The sequence below is a fragment of the Mustela putorius genome, unplaced genomic scaffold (genome assembly GCF_011764305.1).
Source record: "Mustela putorius furo isolate JIRA1106 unplaced genomic scaffold, ASM1176430v1.1 tig00003845_pilon_pilon_pilon, whole genome shotgun sequence".
Classification (NCBI taxonomy): Eukaryota; Metazoa; Chordata; class Mammalia; order Carnivora; family Mustelidae; genus Mustela; species Mustela putorius.
The window spans coordinates 21,970,834-21,994,682 of NW_025421998.1; the positions used below are offsets into that span (position 1 = coordinate 21,970,834).

At 41.1% G+C, this 23,849-nt stretch overlaps 1 protein-coding gene and 2 long non-coding RNA genes across 3 annotated transcripts in view; 1 reads left to right on the forward strand and 2 right to left on the reverse strand.

Moving 5' to 3' along the window:
- Window positions 1-23,849, reverse strand: part of LOC123394875 — a 53,568-nt gene that overhangs the window by 16,572 nt on the left and 13,147 nt on the right. The gene's annotated exons all lie outside the window — the stretch shown is intronic.
- Window positions 9,718-10,242, forward strand: LOC123394872 (40S ribosomal protein S24-like). Its single transcript, XM_045089712.1, has one exon. It carries the CDS (start codon window positions 9,748-9,750, stop codon window positions 10,138-10,140), a length of 393 nt encoding a protein of 130 aa, XP_044945647.1. The 5' UTR covers window positions 9,718-9,747; the 3' UTR covers window positions 10,141-10,242.
- Window positions 15,619-17,414, reverse strand: LOC101671451. The gene is made up of 2 exons (XR_198516.3): window positions 16,187-17,414; window positions 15,619-16,025 (listed from the first exon to the last, which is right to left on the reverse strand). It is a non-coding gene; the product is annotated as an uncharacterized LOC101671451 (long non-coding RNA).

Consider the following 23,849-nt stretch of genomic DNA (forward strand, 5'->3'; position numbering starts at 1 on the left):
TTAGCACATTTTTTTTTTTTTGAAGATTTTATTTCTTTATTTATTTGACAAGGATCACAAGTAGGCAGAGCAGCAGGCAGAGAAGGGGTTGGGGAGAAGCAGGCTCTCTACCTAGCAGAGGGCCCCATGAAGGGTTCTATCCCAGGACCCTGAGAGATGTGGGGCTTGATCCTAGGACCCTGGGATCATGACCTGAGCCAAAGGCAGAGGCTTTAACCCACTGAGCCACCCAGGCGCCCCTACTATGAATTTTTTAACAAACAACAATTTGTCTCTACAGAAGAATGAGAGACAAATTGTTTTTGATTGTGACTGTATAGAGAACATAAATAATCATTTCAAATCTTTCAGTTTTCCTGTTAGAGGTAATATGTGGGAACCAAGAGAGAGAATTGTGAGATTTAAAAACCATAAAATCACCTTGTATTTTCTTCTCAAAATAGGTATGAGAAGGAATTTTAGGACATAAGCTATAAAAAGTTAGAAGTGCCAGCAATCTCTTACTACAGCTAGTGCTGCCCTCTCACAAAAGGATGTTGTGTTGTTGTGCAGTCCCCAAAGACTTTCAAATGGCCCAGTAATGCCTGTTGTTAAAGTAAGCCTAGAGAAAATCCACTCTTCTAGATGAGCCAGAAGAGGCTACCTGCCACGTGATGGAAAGAGACACAGCACTGGATATAGGCAGAAGGTGGCTGACTGGGAGCAAGTATTCATTTGTTCTTTCTCAGAACACTGCTTCTCTATGTCAAGTTGCCACCAGTGATGGGTACAGCCCCCAAAATAAAAAACATGTGATGATGACATTTTCATAATGGTAAATTTATCCAATTAAATTAAATTTTATTTTGGGGGGCACCTGGGTGGCCCAGTTGATTAAGCCTCTGCCTTTGGGTCAGATCATGATCCCAGGGTCGTGGGATGGAGCCCCACATTGGGCTCCCTGTTCAGTGGGGAATCTGCTTCAGCCTCTACCTCTGGCAGCCACTCCCCCTGCTGGTGTTCTCTCTCTGTCAAATAAATACATAAAATCTTCTAAAAAAAATTTTTTTTCTGTAATGATTTTTCCGTGTATTTTGGTGTTAAGATGTCCTTTTATGAATAGTGGTAATGGATGATAGTTTTTGTTGTTGTTGTTTTTTACTTTTCCCATGACACTTACCTTGGCAAAAATTAAAGTATCATCCATGCTAGTTCCTGAAGTTATTTTGGAAATTTTACTTTATCTAAAAGTCTAATGCCTAGAAAGTCTAAAATGTCTCCCCCAAATTAGGATTCTATAATGCAAAACATAAATAATCAACAATTTTATGAATTCATTTTTCCTATGCGGGTATTGGGCATGAAACTAAACAAACTGAAAACTACTGAGGTAGGACAGGAATTCCTGTCTCCCACAAGCATCTCAAATTCTCTCAAGGGATACAGAAAAATTAACTGATAAAAGATAGTTTCTAAAGTGAACTGCCTACATTTAATTCCTAGTTCTGCCATTCACTAGCTACATTATTTTGGTCAAATTACTTACCTACTCTGTGCCTCAATTTCCTTATTCATAGAAGGGGGATAATAGTAGTGTGTAGATCATAGGGCTGTTGTGAGGATTAAATCCGATAATCCATATCAGGAGCTAAATATACTGACTAACACATAAATGCATATTTACCTGTAGCTGTATTAATGTCTAGGCTAAGTAAGGTGCTATAATAAAGACCCCCAAAATACATTGTTTTATTTTATTTATTTTTTTAAAGATTTTATTTATTTATTTGACAGAGAGTGAGATCACAAGTAGGCAGAGAGGCAGGCAGAGAGAGAGGAGGAAGCAGGCTTCCCGCTGAGCAGAGAGCCCGATCTCAGTGACCCTGAGATCACAACCCGAGCTGAAGGCAGAGGCTTAACCCACTGAGCCACCCAGGCGCCCCAATACATTGTTTTAAAATAAGATATGTTTCTTTCTCCCTCTTGTAACAGTCTGGCAAAGGAAGACAGACTGCTCCATGAGCTCATTCAAGGACCCAGCTGACAACATATCTCTATCAGCCTCAGTATATGGATTCTAATCAACATCTGAGTAAAATGCAACTGCTTCAGGGGCACCTGTGTGGCTCAAGTCAGGATCTTATGGGTCATGGGATGGAGCCCCACAAGGCCTCGGACTCCATGCTCAGCAGGAAGTCTACTTGAGGATTCTCTTCCTCTACCCCTTCCCCTATTCTTTGTCTCAGATAAGTAAATACATCTTAACAAAGAAAAAAAGCAACTATTTCAGTTGTTTTTTTCTTTTTTAAGTAAACCCTAGCCACAGTGTGGGGCATGAACTCATGAACCTGAGATTAAGAGTCACATACTCGGGGTGCCTGTGTAGCTCAGTGGGTTAAAGTCCCTGCCTTCAGCTCAGGTCATGATCCCAGGGTCCTGGGGTTGAGCCCCATATGGGGCTCTCTGCTCAGCAGGGAACCTGCTTCCCTTTCTCTATCTGCTTTTCTCCCTACTTGTGATCTCTGCCTTTCAAATAAATAAATAAAATCTTTTAAAAAAAAAGTCACATACTCCTCTGACTGAGCCAGCCAGGGGCCCCTTGGGTGTCCTCATCCTCATACCCTGAGGTAGCTCCCCAGTAATCAGGTCTAGAATCTGGCCCATGGGTGAGGAAAAAGAATGTGTGAAGAGTAAGCATTTCATTTTTAAGGACACTGAAGTAGAAATTACACCTATCATTTCTACTTATGTTTACTACTCAAAACCTAGTTTACATGGCCACATTGAGCTGCCAGGGAACCTGGGAAATCTCTCTAGCTAGGCAGTCATGCGCTCACGTCTCATTCAGTGGGTGGTAGGGGGGTCTTGGAAGAATGGATACTCAGAGATCATAGTAGTCTCTGCCATGTTACATTATTTTTTAATTGTGGTAAAATATCCTTAACATAAAATTGACCATTTACCCATTTTGAAGTGTATAGTTCAGTGACATCATGTGCTTTTACATTGTTGTACAGACATCACCACCATCCATCTCCCAAACTTTTTCATCACCTGAACTAAAATTTACTTAAAAAAAAAATTAAGATTTTATTTAAGTAATCTCTACACCCAACATGGAGCTCAAACTCACGATTGCGAGATCAAGAGTCACATGTTCTACCCACTGAGCCAGCCAGGTGCCCCCGAAACTCTCTACCTATTAAACAATAACTGGAGACCCTGACAACTTCCTTTCTATTTTCTTCTGTGTGAATTTGACTAATCTAGGCATCTCATATAAATGAAATCATATGGGCGCCTGGGTGGCTCAGTGGGTTAAGCCGCTGCCTTCGGCTCAGGTCATGATCTCAGGGTCCTGGGATCGAGTCCCGCATCAGGCTCTCTGCTCAGCAGGGAGCCTGCTTCCTCCTCTCTCTCTCTGTCTGCCTCTCTGCCTACTTGTAATCTCTCTCTGTCAAATAAATAAATAAATCTTTAAAAAAAAATAAATGAAATCATATAATACATACAATGTATTATATAAATATGTGTAATATGGACATAATATATACATAAAATGTATATAAAGTCATACAATCATACAGTGTCCTTGGAGTCTTATTTCACTTAGCTTAAAATTTCCAAAGTCTATCCATGTTGTAGCATGTGTCAGAGTTTTATTCCTTTCTAAGACCAGTAATATTCCTGTATGTGAATATACCACATTTTGTTTAACCATTACTTATCAATGGGAATTTATGCTGTTTCCACCTTTTGGCTATTGTCACGTTACATATTCTGAATAAATTACTTCAATTATTTATTTATTTAGTTGCAAGAGAGGGTACACTTGTGAGCAGGGGGAGGGGCAGAGAATCTCAAGAGGGAGAATCTCAAGCAGACGCCATGCTAAGCACAGAGCCTGACTCGGGCCCAACCTCATGAGACTGAGATCATGACCTGAGCTGAAATCGAGTCAGATGCTTAACTGACCCTGCTACTCAGGTGCCCTTAGTTGAATTAATTTTTAAATTATATTTTATTACTTTTGTGAGGATCTTATATACAAGGCACAAAATCAAATAAGAACTGACTCTTGGTTTCACATCCCATCACCCCCAAATGAATGGATTGTGCTAATAAAATTACCATAAAGCTGTAGGCAATTCATCTTTTTTGCAGTATCAGTGCAAGTCACTTAAAGGTTCTCGGTTTCATCACTTGTAGAATAAGAATAGATACCAAAAGCAAACAATAAAAGCAAAAATAAACAAGTGGGACTACATCAAACTAAAAAGCTTCTGCACAGCACAGGAAACTATGAACAAAGTGAAAAGGCAACCTGCTGAATGGGTGAAAATCCCGGCAAATCAGATATCTCAGGAGGGGCCAAGGTCCAAAATAGATAAACAACTCATACAACTTCATAGCAAAATAACAAACAATCTGATTAAAAACAGAAAATCTGAAAAGACATTTTTTCAAAGACAGAGATGGCCAACAGATACATGTTCAACATCAGTAATCATCAAGGAAATGCACATAAAAACCACAATGAGATATCATGTCATACCGGTTAGAATGACTATTATCAAAAAGACGAGACATAGCAAGTGTGGGGAAGAATGTGGAGAAGAGGAAACCCTTGTGCAATACTGGTAGAAATGTAAATTGGTGCAGCTACTGCGGAAAACACTGTGGAGCTCCCTCAAAAAATTAAAAATTGAACTACCATATGATCCAGCATTTCTATTTCTAGGTATCTGTCCAAAGAAAACAAAAACATTGATTCTAAAAGATACATGCACCCCTATGTGTATTGCAGCATTATTTACAATAGCCAAGATATGGAAATAACGTGTTTCGGACAAAGAATATGTGTCATACACACACACGCACACACACACACACACACACACACACACGAATATTATTCAACCATTAAAAGGAATGAAATCTTGCCATTAGTGGCAACATTGATGGATGGACCTTGAGGGCAATATACTAAGTGAAAAAGTCAGACAAATATACAGATACAGAGAATTGATTGGTGGTTGTCAGAGGCAAGCATGGGAGTGGGGGAGAAATGGGTAAATGGCTTTTGTTTGTTTAAATAAACTGAAGTTAATAAAAGGGGCCCTTGGCTGGCTCAGTTGAAAGTGCATGCTGTGGTCGTGAGTTCTAGCTCCACATTAGGTATAGAGATTACTTAAATAAACATAATTATTTAAAGAACACTAAAGGTATCTATTAAAGGACTGTTTATGAGATAATACATATAATGCATAGCAGTGCTATATTGCTTTTTTATTATCTGTTTGTCAGAACAGTATTTCGGGCACAATGGACAAAGTTATTTGCCCACTGACTGTCCCTTTTTCTCTTTCTCCTTCTTAACAGATCCTTTCCAGGTACCTATCCCTTGCCCTTGTAGCCCATGAGATTTACAGATGTTAGTCAAATTCCCAGCTCCAGGGATAGACTCTCAGTGGACTAAGCCAACTGTATTTATCTACTTCTTCTTGCTAATAATAGGCAAATAATCCAGTGCTGGTTAATTCAATCCCAGGAGAGCACTGCTGGAAATTTCCAGAAAAATTCTAATTTTTTTAAAATTAAGTTTTTGTTATTATTATTATTTTTGAGAGATAATTTCTGTCATAATGGGTTAGAGAAAGGGCCCAGTGTTGTGGAGCCCAGTGTGGGGCTCAATCTCATGACCCTGATCATGACCTGAGTTGAAATCAAGAGTTGTACACTTAGCCAACTGAGCCACCCAGGTGTCCCTCTCCTTATTTTTTTCTAGAAAGATGATTTTTTTTAAAAAATTTTATTTATTTGACAGAGAGATCACAAGTAGGCAGAGAGGCTGGCGGGGGTGGGGGAAAGCAGGCTCCCTGCTGAGCAGAGCCCAATGTGGGGCTCCATCCCAGAACCCTGGGATCATGACCTGAGCCAAAGGCAGAGGCTTAACCCACTGAACCACCCAGCTGCATCCCCCTCTCCTTATTTTTAAAGACAGTGACAGAAAACCAGTCTTGCTAGACAAGGGCGGTGTTGATTTTTCTGCTAATGCTAACAACTTCAAGTGGTATGATGGGGTAATGTGCTGGAAATTGAATCATCAAGAAAAGTGATTCACTGTAACTCTCAAAGGAATAATTTATAATTTAAAGGATCTGCTGATTGAATACTGAAATGGGGGATCAAAGGAAACAGAAGATCCCAGGGAAGGGTAGGATGCAAATAGCGATGTAGGGCTGCTATACAAAGTACCACCAACTGGGTGGCTTACAAAATCAGAAATCTATTTTCTCACAGATCTGGAGGCTAAGTCCAAAATCAAGGGGTTGGCAGGCTTGGATTCTTCTGAGGCCCTCCTCCTTGGCTTGTAGATGGCCATTTTTATGTTCACATGTGTCTGTCCAAATTTCCTCTTCTTATAAGGACACCAGTCATACTGGATTAGGGCCCCACTAATGACATAATTTTAACTTAATCACCCCTCTAAAGACGCTAGCCTCTATAGTCACATTCTGAGGTTCCAGAGGTTATATAGGACTTAAACATAGGAATTTTGTTTTTGTTTTTTTAAAGATTTTATTATTTATTTGAGAGAGAATGAGCAGGCAGAGGGAGAGGGAGAAACAGGCTCCCCACTGAGCAAGGAGCCCAATACAGAGCCCAGTCACCAGGACCCTAGGATCATGACCTGAGCTGAAGGCAGGCGCTAAACCCATGAAGCCACCCAGACACTCCTGTTCTTCAGAATCCTAATGGTAAGAATGCTATTTGGGTTATTAGTAAATAGCTGTTTTCATTTTACATTTAAGTCTGACCTTCGTAAGTTTCCATTTCAAGCCAGGAAAAAAGCTCAATCAACACTTATGAAATGTTAATTTTTTGAATCAAAGAAATGAGCTTTGAGAATAACAGGGATCAGCAGACCAAGGAATGAATGTGGTGGCTGTTGGTCATGTTACAGGATTCCTTTTCCCTTAGTGTCCCTGGTTTCTGGTCACACCTCTCTGAAGAATGAAGAGGTTGACCAGACGAAGTGGTGGGCAGCAAAGCAAAGTTTATTGAGCGATTGTACAAAGCTCCGGAAGAAGGAGGGGACCCGAGAGGGTTGCTGTTGGAGGTCCTAAATCTAGGGGATCTTATGGGCTTGCTGGCAGGCTGTTTTAATCTGATTACCCTCTATGCGCCAGCCATGCAATCACGTTTTTGTCACAGGCTCATCTCCCTATTAGGCAGTTGTTCACGTGGGAAAACGGTGGAAGGCTCCTTCCAGGGCGGTGTAAAATCATTTTAAGGGTGGTTTCCTCTTAGGGCAGGGGCCCCTTGTCCCTGCCTGCCTTTCTTCTGACTATCCTTTATTAGTCATTAGCTAATACTTAGTCCTTAATTAGGAGTTCAAGTTCTGTTGAATGCAATAGGGTAAGATTTAACACAGCAGGGATACTCAGAAAAAGCTTCATGGACACATGGAATAGAATGTGGCAGAATAGAGCAGAAGTTTATTTCAAGGGAGCGTTATATGAGCATAATAAATAGCATAATATAAAAAAGAGCCTGACTTATAATAACAATTCATATTTGTAAGTTTTATAGGAGTTCTGGGTTGAGCCTATGCTCTCTCTGTTCATGCTGAGATTAAGCCATGGATAGGTTTATTTGGAGCACTGTGGAGCCAATGTACCTGAGGATATATTTGCGCGAGGGGCTAAAAAGGCTTTTAGGAGTCAAAGCTCATGCATTTGGTTTAAGGCAATGTCAAGAACTGTAAATAATCTGAGATTTTACTCTACTGGCAAGCTAAAAAGTTAGCCTGCCACATGAATGTTGGTAGAAGATATGAGACTCTTGAGTCAGAAATGAAGCAGAGTTTATTACAGAAACAGGAGTATCCTTAATATCAGCTTTCCTGGGAGGAGGAAGACACCCGTTCGTAGAGTCCCAATACCCTGCACATGCAGTAGGTTGCATTCTAGGAGAGTAACCTTCAGCTTAGGGAACCTGAACCTTTTATGATGGACAATAAGCGTGTTTGCTCTTTGCTCCAGAAGATACTATTTCTGTTTTCTAAGGGTGTTTGCCAAACAAACATCTTGAAGAGACAGCCCAGAACAAAGGGCAGTCAGGGCCACAGTCACCGTATGTGTAGAAATGTCAAATTCATGAAGAATTATCTTCAAATAGGCAACTGGGCTAGTGTCTGAGGGACAGCATCATTCCGAGTGCCTGTTATAGTAGCCTCGCATCCATCCTTGCTCCTAGAGATTCAGGCCAGGGCTCTAATCCAAGGGGGCTGTGATAAAAGAAAAAGAACTAAAGGGACCATGTCACTAAAACCTTGTTGAGTCATTGCAAGTGTAAAGACTTCTTGGCACTGGTACAGTTACTTTGAAGAACTGATGAGTTTGACTTGGGTACCAAGAGGAGGCAGCACCACACTTACACAAACACTACTGCAACAGAGGAAGAGAATGGAAGATGCTACTTAGTAACCACAATGATGTGTTCATAGATGTTTATGGTATTCCAACAATAGCCTGGATTTTGTCTCTAAGAAATTAAAAACTATAAAGTTCTATCAATATTTAGTGATTTCTGAACTATCTGAAAGAACTTGGGGGTATTAAGGAGCATAGGATTTTTTTTTTTTAAAGATTTTATTTTATTTTATTTTTTTAAAGATTTATTTATTTGACAGAGAGAAATCACAAGTAGACAGAGAGGCAGCCAGAGAGAGAGAGAGAGAGAGGGAAGCAGGCTCCCTGCCGAGCAGAAAGCCCGATGCGGGACTCGATCCCAGGACCCTGAGATCATGACCTGAGCCGAAGGCAGCGGCTTAATCCACTGAGCCACCCAGGCGCCCCTAAAGATTTTATTTATTTGACAGAGAGAGAGATCACAAGTAGGCAGAGAGGTAGGCAGAGAGAGAGAAGGGAGGAAGCATGAGGAAGCAGAGCAGAGCGCCCGATGTGGGGCTCGATCCCAGAACCCTGGGATCATGACCTGAGCCGAAGGCAGAGGCTTTAACCCACTGAGCCACCCAGGTGCCCCCATAGGATTGTTTCTTAATCATTATGCCACATTATCACAGAGGATGGATGATATTTACCTATGGCACATTCATGGTCACCACCGAAAAAACCACCAAAAAAGAAAAAAAGGAAAAAAAACCCCCAAGCAATTTTGTATATAAATGAAGAAAATTGCATTACAAAATACTTTGTTAAATGTTCATCTAATAATAGTATGAATACAATAATAATAAAATCAGGGGGCCCTGGATAGCTCAATGGGTTAAGCATCTGTCTTTGGCTCAGGTCATGATCTTGGGGTCTTGGGGTCCTGGGATGAACCCCAGCACTGGCCTCCCTGCTCAGCGGGTGTCTGCTTCTTCTCTCTTCCTCTGCTTTCTCCCCACTTGTTGTGCTCTCTCTCCAAGAAATAAATAAGATCTTTAAAAAATAAAATAAAATCAGCCATTTAAAAGTCAAGAAGATACTGCTTGTGTATTTTTGAAAATGTCACAATTCTCCCCAACCTCCATTATTAAAACAAGTTCATACTATTGAAAACCACATAAATCAACCTTATTTTATTACTAAAATAAAAACATAAAATTGGTAGATTGCACCCTCACCCCCTCGTTACCAATGTAAGAAGGACTTTTACATCACTTTGAGAGCTCGTCTTTGGCCATTGTAACTATTAGGTCTCAATTAATAATAATGCCGAGTGTCCTCTCCGGCTGCTTGAAGCTCGGCTGCCATCATGAACGACACAGTAACTATCCGGACCAGGAAGTTCATGACCAACCGACTACTTCAGCGCAAACAAATGGTTATTGATGTCCTTCATCCTGGAAAGGCAACAGTACCTAAGACAGAAATTCGGGAAAAACTAGCCAAAATGTACAAGACCACACCAGATGTCATATTTGTATTTGGATTCAGAACCCATTTTGGTGGTGGCAAGACAACTGGCTTTGGCATGATTTATGATTCCTTGGATTATGCAAAGAAAAATGAACCCAAACATAGACTTGCAAGACATGGTCTGTATGAGAAGAAAAAGACCTCAAGAAAACAGCGAAAAGAACGCAAGAACAGAATGAAGAAAGTCAGGGGGACTGCGAAAGCCAATGTTGGTGCTGGCAAAAAGTGAGCTGGAGATTGGACAACAGAAGGAGTAAAGATGCTGCAGTGGCTTTATCTTTGGTGATTGTGCAGATTTTTCATGAGAGGATTAATAAACTAAGAATGTTAATGTGAAAAAAAAAATAATAATGCCTAGAGACATTTTATTTTTGTGTTACTATAGATTTGGATGCATTCATTTGTAATTCCCTCATCTAGTCATGAACAAAAATTTGAAAAGTGACTCAAAACATGAAAGTAGGGGCGCCTGGGTGGCTCAGTGGGTTAAGCCCCTGCCTTCGGCTCAGGTCATGATCTCAGGGTCCTGGGATCGAGTCCCGCGTTGGGCTCTCTGCTCAGCAGGGAGCCTGCTTCCCTCTCTCTCTCTCTGCCTGCCTCTCCATCTACTTGTGATTTCTCTCTGTCAAATAAATAAAATCTTTAAAAAAAAAAAAAAACCATGAAAGTAATTCAAAACGGGTGCCTGGGTGGCTCAGTGGGTTAAAGCCTCTGCCTTTGGGTCAGGTCATGATCCCAGGGTCCTGGGATTGAGCCCAGCATCGGGCTCTCTGCTCAGCAGGAAGCCTGCCTCCCCCTTCTCTCTGCCTGCCTCTGCCTACTTGTGATCTCTGTCCGTCAAATAAATAAATAAAATCTAAAAAAAAAAAGAAGAAAATAATTCAAAATGGCTACAAAGATAGGCTATGGATTATGTAGAATTCCCTGCATGTCAGCTAGAATTTTAACCCTTTCTTTCTCAGGAACTCGTATTGGAATGCATATGAGTGATTTTTTTTTTTTTAAGGTTTTATTTATATGTGTGTGAGTCAGTGAGCGAGAGAGCACAAGCAGGGGGAGCAGCAGGTAGAGAGGGAGGGAGAAGGAGACTCCCCATGGAGCAGGGAGCCTGATGCTGGGCTCAACCCCACGACCCTTGGATCATGACCTGAGCTGACAGCAGACCAACTGAACCACCCGGGTTCCCTGAGAGTGATTTTCAAATCACTCATAAACGTGTGTGTGTGTGTGTGTACATAAATCAAAACTCTGATGACTTACTAAATTATTTGTGATTACTTCATATCAGAACACACAAATGTGGGGTGCCTGGGTGGCTCAGTGGATTAAGCCGCTGCCTTCGGCTCAGGTCATGATCTCAGGGTCCTGGGATCGAGTCCCGCATCGGGCTCTCTGCTCAGCAGGGAGCCTGCTTCCTTCTCTCTCTCTCTGCCTGCCTCTCAGTGTACTTGTAATTTCTCTCTGTCAAATAAATAAATAAAATATTAAAAAAAAAAAAAAAGAACACACGAATGTGTTATTTCACCGAGGTTGCAAAACACAAAAAACAAAAACAATCCCACAGGATCATTCAAGTCTTAGTTCTTGAGCCCCCTTGTACTAAATTCACATTTATACCAACTGTTCACAAAACAATCTTTGAAGGAAAACTACGTGGAAGAAATAATTTTATAGACTTAACATTTGGCTTTTATTATGCTACTGAATTGTAACAAACATGTGGAAATACTGGCTAAGAGAGCCGTGGATGAAACAAAGCCAAGTGAGATCCAACAATTATGGCTGATATTAAATTGGATGAGTCTTCTCTGTGTTGAAACAGGAGACAAATGCTTTAGAAGACTGTATGAAGGCTTACGTGTGAAAAAAAGAAGCAATTATTTTTGCTTTATTTGGCGTTGGGCAGGCTTCAGCTGGAACAAACTGTATTTAATTTTCATGTCATGCTGTATAAAGAGAAAAAACTTGGAGAGTGTTCAGAGGAGAGCAGCAACTGATTAAAGGTTTGTAAAATTAGACCTATGAGAAATTGTGAGAAGAAGTGGGCATGTTCAGTCAAATGCAAGACATTCAGGCAGGATGAACAATTACCTACAAGTATGTAAAGAGATGGTTCCCAAGCCTGAGGTTTAGGTTAAACAGAAAGTTAAATCATAGGATTAAGAACACAAAACAAAAACCAGAGCAAGGGAAGTTAGAAACTAAATATTGTAAGAATTAAAAAACTTTTAAGAAACTGATGAATGGAGCAATCTATAGTTTGAACTTCTGCAAAAATGATTATGAAAACAATTCAATTTTGTACTTAGTTAAATAGAAATAATTTAGAGGGCGCCTGGGTGGCTTAGTTGGTTGGATGTTTGCCTTTAGGCTCAGGTCATGATCCTGCCAGCCTGGGATCAAGTCCCCAATCCGGCTCCTTGCTCAGCAGGGAGCCTGTCTCTCCCACTCCCTGTGCCACTCCCCCTGCTTGTGTTCTCTCTCGCTCACTCTCTCAAATAAATAAATAAAATCTTTTGAAAATAATAAAATAAAATAAAAATTTAGAAAATAGAGAAAGCATTCAACGGATAGCATTAAAAAGTAAAAATCTCTAAGTGAAATAAGTCAGACAGAGAAGGACAAATCTCAAGATTTCACTTACATGTGGAACCTAAAAAAATAAAACAAATGAACAAACAAAACAAAACAGAAACAGATCATAGATATAGGAAACATACTGTTACCAGAGTTGGAAGAGACTGGAGGGGTGCCAAGCAAAACAGGTGAAGGAAATTAAGAGATACAAACTTCCAATTGTAAAATAAGTCAGTCAGGATGGTGTAATGTATAGCACAGGAAATATAGTCAAAAGTATTGCAATAACTGTGTATGGCGACAGATGGTAACTAGATTTATCATGGGGATCATTTCATAATGTACAAAAATAGTGAATCACTATGATATACATGTAAAACTAACAGGGTATTATTGTATGTCAATTCTACGTCAATTAAAAAAAGGTAAAAATCATCAGCTCAGTATGAGGTATTTTTAAGAAAAAAATATATCTGGCGGTCTTCTTTAGGATCCAGGATAACAAGAACAGAAAGGAGCTCTGATAGTCTTTGTGCGCCTAAGGGTAGTTCCTCTGCCTGTGTATGGTGGAGAGGCAGTGTGTTTAGCAGTTTCTCTGACCTCCTGGGGAGGGGGAGGTTTACCAGGAATCCTCACCATGACACAGTGATTCTCCAAAGTGGTCGTGAACTATTAAATTATTGTTTGTCCAGGGGAAATAGTTCTCTCTCTGAAGTATCTTCTGCTTTTTGGCAATCTTATTGGGCAAAGCATGTAGACAAATATTTACTCCCCAGTTCACACTCTTTTACCCCCTAAATGCAGGGGAGAAAGATGAAACCACAAAGTGTACACCATCTTTTACTTTAAAGTGGTTCTATTAGCCTGATGATAATTTTTTTTAACTTAGAAATATAGATAATCTGGGCACCTGAGTGGCTCAGTGGGTTAAGCCTCTGCCTTCGGCTCGGGTCATGATCTCAGAGTCCTGGGATCAAGTCCCGCGTTGGGCTCTCTACTCAGCAGAGAGCCTGCTTCCCCTCTCTCTCTGCCTGCCTCTCTGCCTACTGCCATTTCTCTGTCAAATAAATAAAATCTTAAAAAAAAAAAAAGAAATATAGATAATCTAACAATAGTCTCACTTAAGTGTTCTAGTTCCCTCTCTGTGTTTGGCACTTGAACCCTGTTTACTACGATTCCAACACCAATCACAATGTGTGTATGTTTTCCCCACACTAAGTAATTCTCAGACCCCAGCTGGGTATCCTACAGTTAGTTCAACTTCATTCTGACTCTACCTACCTGGGATAGCTTCACATTCCAGTTAAAGATTCTGACTGGCAAGAATGCCCCCCAGTCAATCGTAAGTCCAGGTTGTTTCGTGGGTTTCTGACTAATGAGCTCTCACCTAGAAGTTCCCACAGCCCTGTCATTGGATTCGATTAATTTGCTAGAGTGGCTCACACGAGGAGAAACATTACTTACTGGATCACTGGTTTATTTTAAATGGATAGGACACCTCCAAGGAGCTCTGATTCTTGCCTTCCCTTATGCCAGTTCCATAGGACCTCCCTAGAAGACACCTGACAAGTTACTGATCAATTCAGTTAATGCAGAATTCTGTTGATTATATCACAAAAGGGCCCAGATCAAAGTTGTAAAATCAGGCAACACCCGCAGATGTGCACTATCTTTGAGGATACCACCCCTCCCCCCACCAGCTCTGGTGATAGAACAATTCGTTGCAGGGTTTCACAGGGCAAAGTCCTGTCAGGACATTGTGAGGAGGCTGTTAACAAGATCAAACAAAGTCCCAGACAGCACCCATGTCTGTTGGGCCTAAACAGATCAGTGATAAAGCAAGTATGGTATCTGTAACATATTTAACTACTGCTGAGATCCAGGTTAAGAGTGTTTACAGAGTAGTTCACTGTACTAATCCCTTCATTTTTAAAAATAAAAAGTGGTGGGGCACCTGGGTGGCTCAGTGGGTTAAGCCTCTGCCTTGGGCTCAGGTCATGATCTCAGGGTCCTGGGATCGAGCCCCCCAACAGGCTCTCCGTTCAGCAGGGAGCCTGCTTCCTCCTCTTTTTCTCTCTACCTGCCTCTCTGCCTACTTGTGATCTCTCTGTCAAATAAATAAAATCTTTAAAAACAAAGAACAACAACAACAAAAAAACAACTTTGGATCTGCTAAAACATTTCAACGAGCAGCTGGTGAAACCATTCCTTGCCATGCCATATGAAAGAGAATTTTTTCAGTAATATACATCAATACATAATATACAATAATACACATCAGACTAAATTAAAAAGTCTAATGTAAGTTTTATTTTAAATATCAATATTTATAATGTTAGAAATTATATCCTCAGTAAATATTTAAACTCATGGTAAAAATTTGGGGATGTCAACTTAAAATTGTATAAAAAGGTGTACAGTTTTTCCACATTCTCTTGGGGTCATGATTTTTTGAGGGTCATTGTTTTAACCCAACCATTTCTGCCTCCGCAGGGCACAGAGAGTGAGTGCTCCATTCTGGGCATCAAAGGGGATGAACAACTAATGGGGGGGGGTAGGCAGATTGAGAACTGAGCTGGGGATCTGTGATGCCCCTGTGTGATGTGGTCACATGAGTACCCTCTTCTGGTGGCTACACCTGGTGCTCCTGTCCTTTGATATAACTCAACACTAGTTAACACAGAATGAGGCAGCCAATGAAGCCTAGGGACCTTCAACATCCAACTGAATCATTCCCAAGTGACCAGAGCAGTTCAGTTCTGCATCAAGACTGACAAAGTCAGAGCCTCCTGGGGACATCATGGCTTTCTGCTTTCTCTTTGCCCCCCTTTCCCTTCCCCATTGCCTTTCAGCCTCTTAGAGAGAGCAAGGGCATTGCTGTGTTCTCCCAATTTCACCAACATTTAAAGTGAATGTTGACTACCAAGTAAGGGAGTTGTTAAACCCGTCTGCCAGAAATAGAGAATGTGGTGGAAAGACATTTTTCCACCCCTCAGAAGGTGTATGCACATCTTCTCAGGTAGATCTCATGGGACAAGGGACTTGGTTTACAGCAAAGACGCTCAACTTCTCTGTCATTTCACACTCTCATTCTGAGGAATGATCTCAAGCACTAATGCAACACAACTCATTGCTGTGCAGAGTGCCTAATTTTATTTTTTGGAGGGGCTTCTCCCACCCTGTTGATTTTATTTTGATCACCTCCATTTGTGTTCTGTGTTCCACATTAGGATCCGAGTAGGTCTCTCTGCAGTTGGCCATTTCCCCACAGCCAGGATCCTAGATGCAGACTGTCTGAGGTCTCAGAAGCTTGCTTTGTAGGGGTTGTTTGCATGGTCATCTTGGAGTGGTGTTGCTCCATAGCGTCTGCTGGGTCTGGCCTGGCTGCTTTTGGCTCTCAGCCTACGGCAACGGCTGAAACTTGTGGGCCCTTCTTGCCCTCTTCTTTCTTCTGGAAGTGGTTATAACTTTAGGAGAGTATTTTTTTCTTGAACTCATGTGAAATGATCTTTTTACCTTCTTGTAGATCTTTAGCACCTGGTAAGGCAACAAGGTGAGCCCAGAGGGCACTGAGTTGGGAGGAGGGAATGGAGGCTGGGTGGAAAGTGGAGGGCTAAGGAGGAGAGGGAGATTATCGGGGGGGGGGGGGGGAATAAGATAAAAGGGGGAGAAGAGAAGCTTGGGCAGAATCATCTGACCTTGCTAGCGCCTCTTGATCTGGACCGAGACTGGTTCTTCCTCTTCCTCCATCGCTTGGTGTTTGTGGTTTGTGACTCCCATGATTTCTCTACCACTTTTGCCATGTTGCAGCTTCTCTGGTGTCTACTCCAGGAGTCCTGTCCTCTGTATATATACCTCTCCAGAGACACTGAGGGTTCACGCCCTCTCAGCTTTGTTTGGTCAGCAGGGCGCTCACCACAGCCAATGGTGGCCCCAGGGAGCTTAGACATCACAAAGGACCACTCCCAAGGGGTGGGAAGGCAAGGGCTAAGATACTCTAGCTGGAAAAGGCAAGGGCTAAGGAGCCTTCATACTCCAACCTGCCACTCCTCTTTGTCTCTCCCAGGTGGATTCTGGTTGTACACATGACAGAGAAGGGTGCTTTCCCCAAGTCATTCCCCATGGTTCATTAGACTGGCTCCCACTCTTTACTGTTACCTAGTAATTTTGAGATCATCTCACCTGAAATCAGCCAGAATGAGATATGGCAGCCTGCTATGAAGAACCTAGGTGTTCTTCAAAGAATTAGGGCACAGTGTTGGAGGCACAATGTCCTTCACTGCCTGGTCAGACAAGAAGGCTGTGAAATGTCAGGGCCAGGGAGTGTGTGTGCATGTGTGTGCACTAGATGACTCATTCATAGGAAAAAAGATTAAAGTTATGAAGTAAGATTAAATTTAGGAATACATTTATATTTACATATATTATATAAGATTATCTTTTGGAGATCAGGTGGAAATCTTTGGAAGAACATCTTCAAAGGAGCAAGAAATTTAACTTCAAGTTGTGGGGATGGTGGAGAATCAGAGAACAGAAGTAGGAGCTCACTTCTGAACCAGGGCCCACTTTTCTCCCCATCTGTACCTGGCCTCGCTGCAAACAGTAGGAATGACATCTACAGAGACGGAGAGTAGATGAGTAGTTAACTAGGGCTGGCAGAAGAGTAGGGGAAATAAGGAGTTACTGCTGATGGGTGTATGGTTTCTATCTGGGGTGATGAAAAAGTTCTGAAATCAGATTGTGGCAGCAGTCGCACAACTTTGTGAATATGCTAAAATCAACTGAATCAAAAAATACTGGGGTGTGATTTAGTTATATTAAAATATGATTGTGGGTGGCTCAGTTGTTAAGTGTCTGCCTTTGGCTTAGGTCATGATCTCAGGGTCCTGGGATCGAGCCCCATATTGGGCTCATTGCTCGGCAGGAGGCCTGCTTCTCCCTCTCCCACTCCCCTGCTGTGTTCCCTCTCTCGCTGTCTCTTTCTGTCAAATAAATAAATAAAACCTTTTAAAAAATAAAATAAAATAAAATATGATCGTAACTACACAGAGAGCAGAAACCAGGTAAGGGCTAAAGCTCTAAATCTCAAATGGATACCTGACACTATGAAATTTGTTTGTTTTTAAGCTTTCATTTATTTGACATAGAGAGCATGTGCAAGCAAGGGAAGCAGGAAAGGGAGAGGGAGAAGCAGGCTCTCTGCTGAGCAGAGCGCCCAAAGCAGGGCTCTCCATCCCAGGACCCTGGAATCATGACCTGAGCCAAAGGCAGACGCTTAACCACCTGAGCCACCCAGGCGGCCCAGAGTCTATGAAATCTGGAAGACACAGGAAAGGATCAGATGAACTAGGCCTTTATTTTTTCCATGGGGAGAGGTGGCATTTCAGGAAGAAAAAAAAAATAAAAACAACAAAAAACAAGCAGTCTTTTGTGAAAATCTGGGAGGAGAAGAGGTAAAAGATGAAGACTGTGAAAGGAAGGAAGAGAGGGAGGGAGAAATAAGGCAAGAAGAATCAAGTCAGAAAACGAGGAAATGCCCACAGGATCACTGTCTTACAGCTTAAGTCATGAGACCTCTGTCATCTGTTCGCATGCTTATCTGTAAGGAACTGAAGTAGATAGACCAGGGCTGATCCTTTTCCCAGACTGGTGCCTATTCTGCCCCACCCCCCAATTTGGCAAGAGTGAGCTCTACTGGCACCTTCACTGAAGACTACTGGGCAGTAAGAAGTACCTGTCTGCCCACAGCTGATGACCCAGTTGAAAGGCAGACAAACAGTGCAGCTAGGGATAGGCGCTGTGAAGGAGAAAAGGAACAGAGCCTGCTATGTGAACTACAGACTCAGGTTAAAGATAACAGAATCCTGGGACACCTGGGTGGCTCAGTCGTTAGGTATCTGCCTTCAGCTCGGGTCTTGATCCTGGTGTCCTGGGATTGAAACCCATATTGAGCTCCAATCGGGCTCCCTGCTCAGTGGGGAGCCTACTTCTCCCTCTCCAGCTCCCCTGTGCTTGTGTTCCTTCTCTTGCTATCTCTCTCTGCCATAAATAGATAAAATCTTTTAAATAATATATTTTAAAAAATAGATAACAGAATCTCATTCTTCACAGGCAAGAATAAACAGTTTTGCACCTCTCTTGTCACTACCACTGTGAGGTAAATTAAAAGTAAAATAAAGAATGTAAGATTGAATAGACCGTATAGTTGCAATGTACTAAAAAGACATAATAAGATTAGGATCCAATAAAAAATACCAAAATAGGGGCACCTGGGTGGCTCAGTGGGTTAAGCCGCTGCCTTCAGCTCAGGTCATGATCTCAGGGTTCTGGGATCGAGTCCCGCGTTGGCCTCTCTGCTCAGCAGGGGGCCTGCTTCCCTTCCTCTCTCTCTGCCTGCCTCTCTGCCTATTTGTGATTTCTCTCTGTCAAAATAATCAAATAAAATATTAAAAAAAAAAAAACCAAAATAGTGGTATTTTCATGGTTATTTCTACCGACTCACAATTCCCTTATTAGATCTTAATTCCCTAGAAAGCCGGGTGATTACTACTAAAATAGGTACTTAGTAAATAATCTGGTGACTTGCAGGAATGAATAAATGTATAAAAAAATGGATCAGTGGGTTTGTGTTAGTGTGGTACAATTATAGATGTTTACGTTTCTCTCTTTTCCAAATGTGATATGCTTGTACAAATGATTATACATGTTGTGTTACTGTTTCTGGTACAAGCTGGCTCACTGACAGTGCATATTTAGCCCTTCTCCTTTGAGGAGGCCCCAATACATTGATAATAAAAGAATTTCTTATTTTTTAAAAAAGATTTTATTTATTTATTTAAGAGAGACAGCATGCACACACAGAGGGTGTGGCAGAGCAGAGGGAAAAGGATGAGCAGATTCCCTACTGGGCACAGAGCCCAACCCATGTCTCCATCCCACAACCTTGAGATCATGACCTGAGCTGAAACCAAGAGTCAGACACCTTACAGAATGTGCCACCCAGGGGCCCCTAAAGGAATTTTTAAAAAATGGTGTAAGACTACATGAAAAGTATGGCACAGAACTTATATTTCTGGAAGAGAGGAACAGCTCCTGAAGAAAGAGAGCAAGAGACAGTATAGTACAGAATATGCTGAGGGAGAAACAGCCAAAGGACAGCCGCTCTGCTCTGCAGAGGTCAGGAGTGCCTCAGGATTGGGAAGGATCAGGTCCTATCAAAGTCAAGGCAGTGAGAAGATGGGTATCCTAGAACTCAAAGTAGGTAACTTTCTACCAGTTCTGTAAGTGACTTAAGAATGGAGAGGGGGAAGAGAAGGGGGCAGTGATCTGCTTTTCAATTATTTTGGCTAGGGGCACCTGGGTGGCTCAGTGGGTTAAAGCCTTTGCCTTCAGCTCAGGTCATGATCCCAGGGTCCTGGGATCGAGCCCCACATCGAGCTCTCTGCTCAGCAGGGAGCCTGCTTCCTCCTCTCTCTCTCTGCCTACTTGTGATCTCTGTCTGTCAAATAAATAATAAAATCTTTAAAAAAAATAAATTATTTTGGCTATTCTTCTTCTTTTCTTTTTTTTTAAAGATTTTATTTATTTATTTGACAGACAGAGATCACAAGTAGGCAGAGAGGCAAGCAGAGAGAAAGGAAGGAAAGCAGGCTCCCCACTGAGCAGAGAGCCCGATGCAGGGCTCGATCCTAGGACTCTGGGATCATGACCTGAGCCGAAAGCAGAAGCTTCAACCCACTGAGCCACCCAGGTACCCCGGATGGGTCCTTATAAATGTGGTTCCACTACTGGAAAGCTATGCCAAGCACAAGCTCTATGATCAGAGGTCAGCAGCATATTTATTATTCTCTCCTACATAAATTTCTTCTCATTCTGCTAGCAAATTACAGTGAATATTGAAAATATATCCACAAAATATAGAACTTCCAGACTAGATGTAAGAAAAAAGATTTAAAACATTAAGGTATGCTTTTACAAATGGCCAGTCCTCTATGATGGGTAAACTGCTAATGCAGTTATAGCATATTGGGGTTCCACAAAGAAGTTTAAGAAAGGGTTCTATTACTTTAAAAAGTCCAACAGCTATTTGTCTAAAGGATGACAGAGCTATTAAAAATACATCTGAATTTTCAGAAAAGTATTAGTACTTCAAAATGCTTTAGTTGACTTGCATAAATAAGACCAGAAATGATCAAATATTTCATACCCTACAAAGACCTAAAATAACAAAAATATACAAAAGTATTTATATATGTTAATTGTATTAATATGTAAATATATTTTGTTTATAAACACAATAATTTATTAATATGTTAATTAATATATTACTGACCTGGTTTTATATTAATATATTAGTTAATATTAAGTAATATACTAATTAATGCACTGCTGATTTCTGGATTTTGCAGACCCACACACAGGTTGCAAAGACATACATTGAGTTTAAGGTGTGGCCTTGAACACTGTCTCAGTTATACTACTTTGGAAACTCAGGCACATAACTAATGTGTAACTTGTACAAAAAGACTGCTTGTCTTTAGCACTTGAAGATTAAGATAGCCAGAATAATACATGCATGGGCTACAGTCCTCCCTGCACCGATGATCAGCCTATTCACAGCTATGAATTCTGTTGGTAGGGCCCTATTTCTGATTTTGGCTCCACTTCTGCCTAATGGGGTTCTTATATATATATATATTTTTTAAGATTTTATTTATTTATTTGAAAGACCGAGATCACAAGTAGGCAGAGAGGCATTCAGAGAGAGGAGGAAGCAGGCTCCCCGCTGAGCAGAGAGCCCGATGCGGGGCTCGATCCCAGGACCCTGGGATCACGACCTGAGCCGAAAGCAGAGGCCTTAACCCACTGAGCCACCCAGGCGCCCCTGCCTAATGGGGTTCTTAAACATAAATTTTTCTCCCTAAAACTGTTGCTTATCACCACCCTGTTTTGAACTAAAGGTCAAATATTTCCCAGTTCCTTCTTCCTCTAACAAAAACTACACCAAACACAAATGTGAACAGATGGTTTTCCAACTATACTGGGTTTAAGAAATAAAGTACTGAGAAGCTAAGAAATCTCTTTAAGTTAAAATAAATTATTAAATACAGAGACTACATAAAGACAGGACATATGTAATGTGGACTCTTAAACATAAACCAACTCTTCGGGGCACCTGGGTGGCTCAGTTGGTTGGACGACTGCCTTCAGCTCAGGTCATGATCCTGGAGTCCCAGGATCGAGTCCCACATCAGGCTCCCAGCTCCATGGGAAGTCTGCTTCTCCCTCTGACCTTCTCCTTGCTCATGCTCTCTCTCACTGTCTCTCTCTCAAATAAATACATAAAAAATCTTTAAAAAAAAAACAAAAAAAACAAAAAACCAACTCTTCAATGGCTCTCATTCTGTAACTGGGGTCTCCAAACTTTCTGACCATGAACCATGTGTTAGTTTTCAAAGGCTGCCATGGTTCTCCTCGTTAGTATAGTGGTGAGTATCCCCGCCTGTCAAAGGCTGCCATAACAAAGTACCACAAACTGGATGGCTTTAACAACAGAAAAGCATCTCACGATTTTGGAGGCTAGAATCCATGACCATGGTATCAGCATGAATGGTTCCTTCAGACGGCTGTGAGAGAAAGATCTGTTTTATGCTTCTCCCACAGCTTCTGAGGGTACGTTGGCCATCTTGGACTTCCTTGATTTGTAGAAGCATTAATCCAATCTCTGCCTTCATTTTCATATGTCATATGCTCTATTTTATAAGGACACCAACTGTATTGGATTAGGGGCCCATACTACTCTGGTGTGATCTCATCTTAACTACCTACATCTGCAAGGACCCTATTTCTAAATAATGTCATATTCTGAGGGATGCCTGCGTGGCTCAGTCATTAAGCATCTGCCTTTGGTTCAGGTCATGATCCCAGAATCCTGGGATGGAGCCCCGCATTGGGCTCCCTGCTCAGCAGGAAGCCTGCTCTCCCTTTCCCATTCACTCTGCTTGTGTTCCCTCTCTGTCAAATAAATAACTAAAATCTTTCAAAAAAAAAAAGTCATATTCTGAGAGACTAGGGGTTAGAACTTCAACATGAATTGTGGAAGGACAAAATTCAACCCATAACACACCATAATACGTGTGTGTATTTACTTATTCATAAATTATTTACGTCCACTACTGCATTAGGAATTGCATACATAATAACCAGTTTAATTGGAAAATAAAAAGATAAGGCAAAGGTAAATATATAAGCGGTAATATTTTCTTTCTGAACCCTGACAGATTAAGTCTTGCAGCCTCTCTGGCTTACACATAACTCACCCATCTCAAGGATAAAATCAAGCTCTTTGGCTTAACACACCCAACCCTCTGCCCTCTGATACTTTACCTGCCTTGTCTCCTGTCACCCCCAACGTATCTGGCATTCCAACCTGTCTGAACTATTTGCAGATTCCCACATGTGCAAGGCTCATTCTCGGTTCAACGACTCTGCACATGCTGTTTCCTATTTCTGGAATGCCCTCATTCTCTTTGCTTCCTGTAAACGCACAGTGAACTCCCAATCATTTTCTAAAACTCAGCTCAAATGTCATTTCCTTTGGGAAGCTTTCACTGAGTGTTCTGGGTAGGATGAAGGACCTTGGTGCATACAGAACCTTGTTCATGTCTCTATCATGGCAAATCTCTGTTCACCTACACGTGGTAGGCTGTGCTGGCATTTGATCATTTTGACCTAAAAAACCAAAGCAAATTCATGCGGTTCAACTTAACATTTCACTGGATAACAAGTCTGAGAGCAGGAACTGTGTTTTATTCATATTTATATTTCCAGTGGCTAAAATGGAGTTTGGCACAAAGTGCTTAATACATGCTTCTTGAAATAAAGGAAAGTCTTACTTTAACACCACGAACAGTCCTCTTTCAAGATTTTCCTTTTTGAGAGTGGGTTAAGTATTGACTTGATCCCTCCTATAAGTATAAACATTGGTTTACATTTCATTGGCTTTAGTTTAACAGTATTTTAAACCATTTTCCCCTCCTTTGGCATCTATATGTGTGGCAAATATCTCTTCAAAATAGACTTTTAACTTTTAAAAATAGAGTAAAAGAAAGAAGAAGCTACCTAAATACTATTTTACAACCAATGTCAAAGTATTTAATGATTTTACTTTCAAAGAATTTTTATGCTTTCAAATTAAAAATAGTCATAAATAGGAATATAAATTAGACAGCTAAACAAAGACATTAGTTGTGTAAAGTGAATATGACACTTTAAATTCCAACAGTTTTTTTTTTTCAACAGTTTTTTAGTGAGAGCAAAAATAAATCTAATTTCAGAATTTCAAATTTTTCCTATTATTAT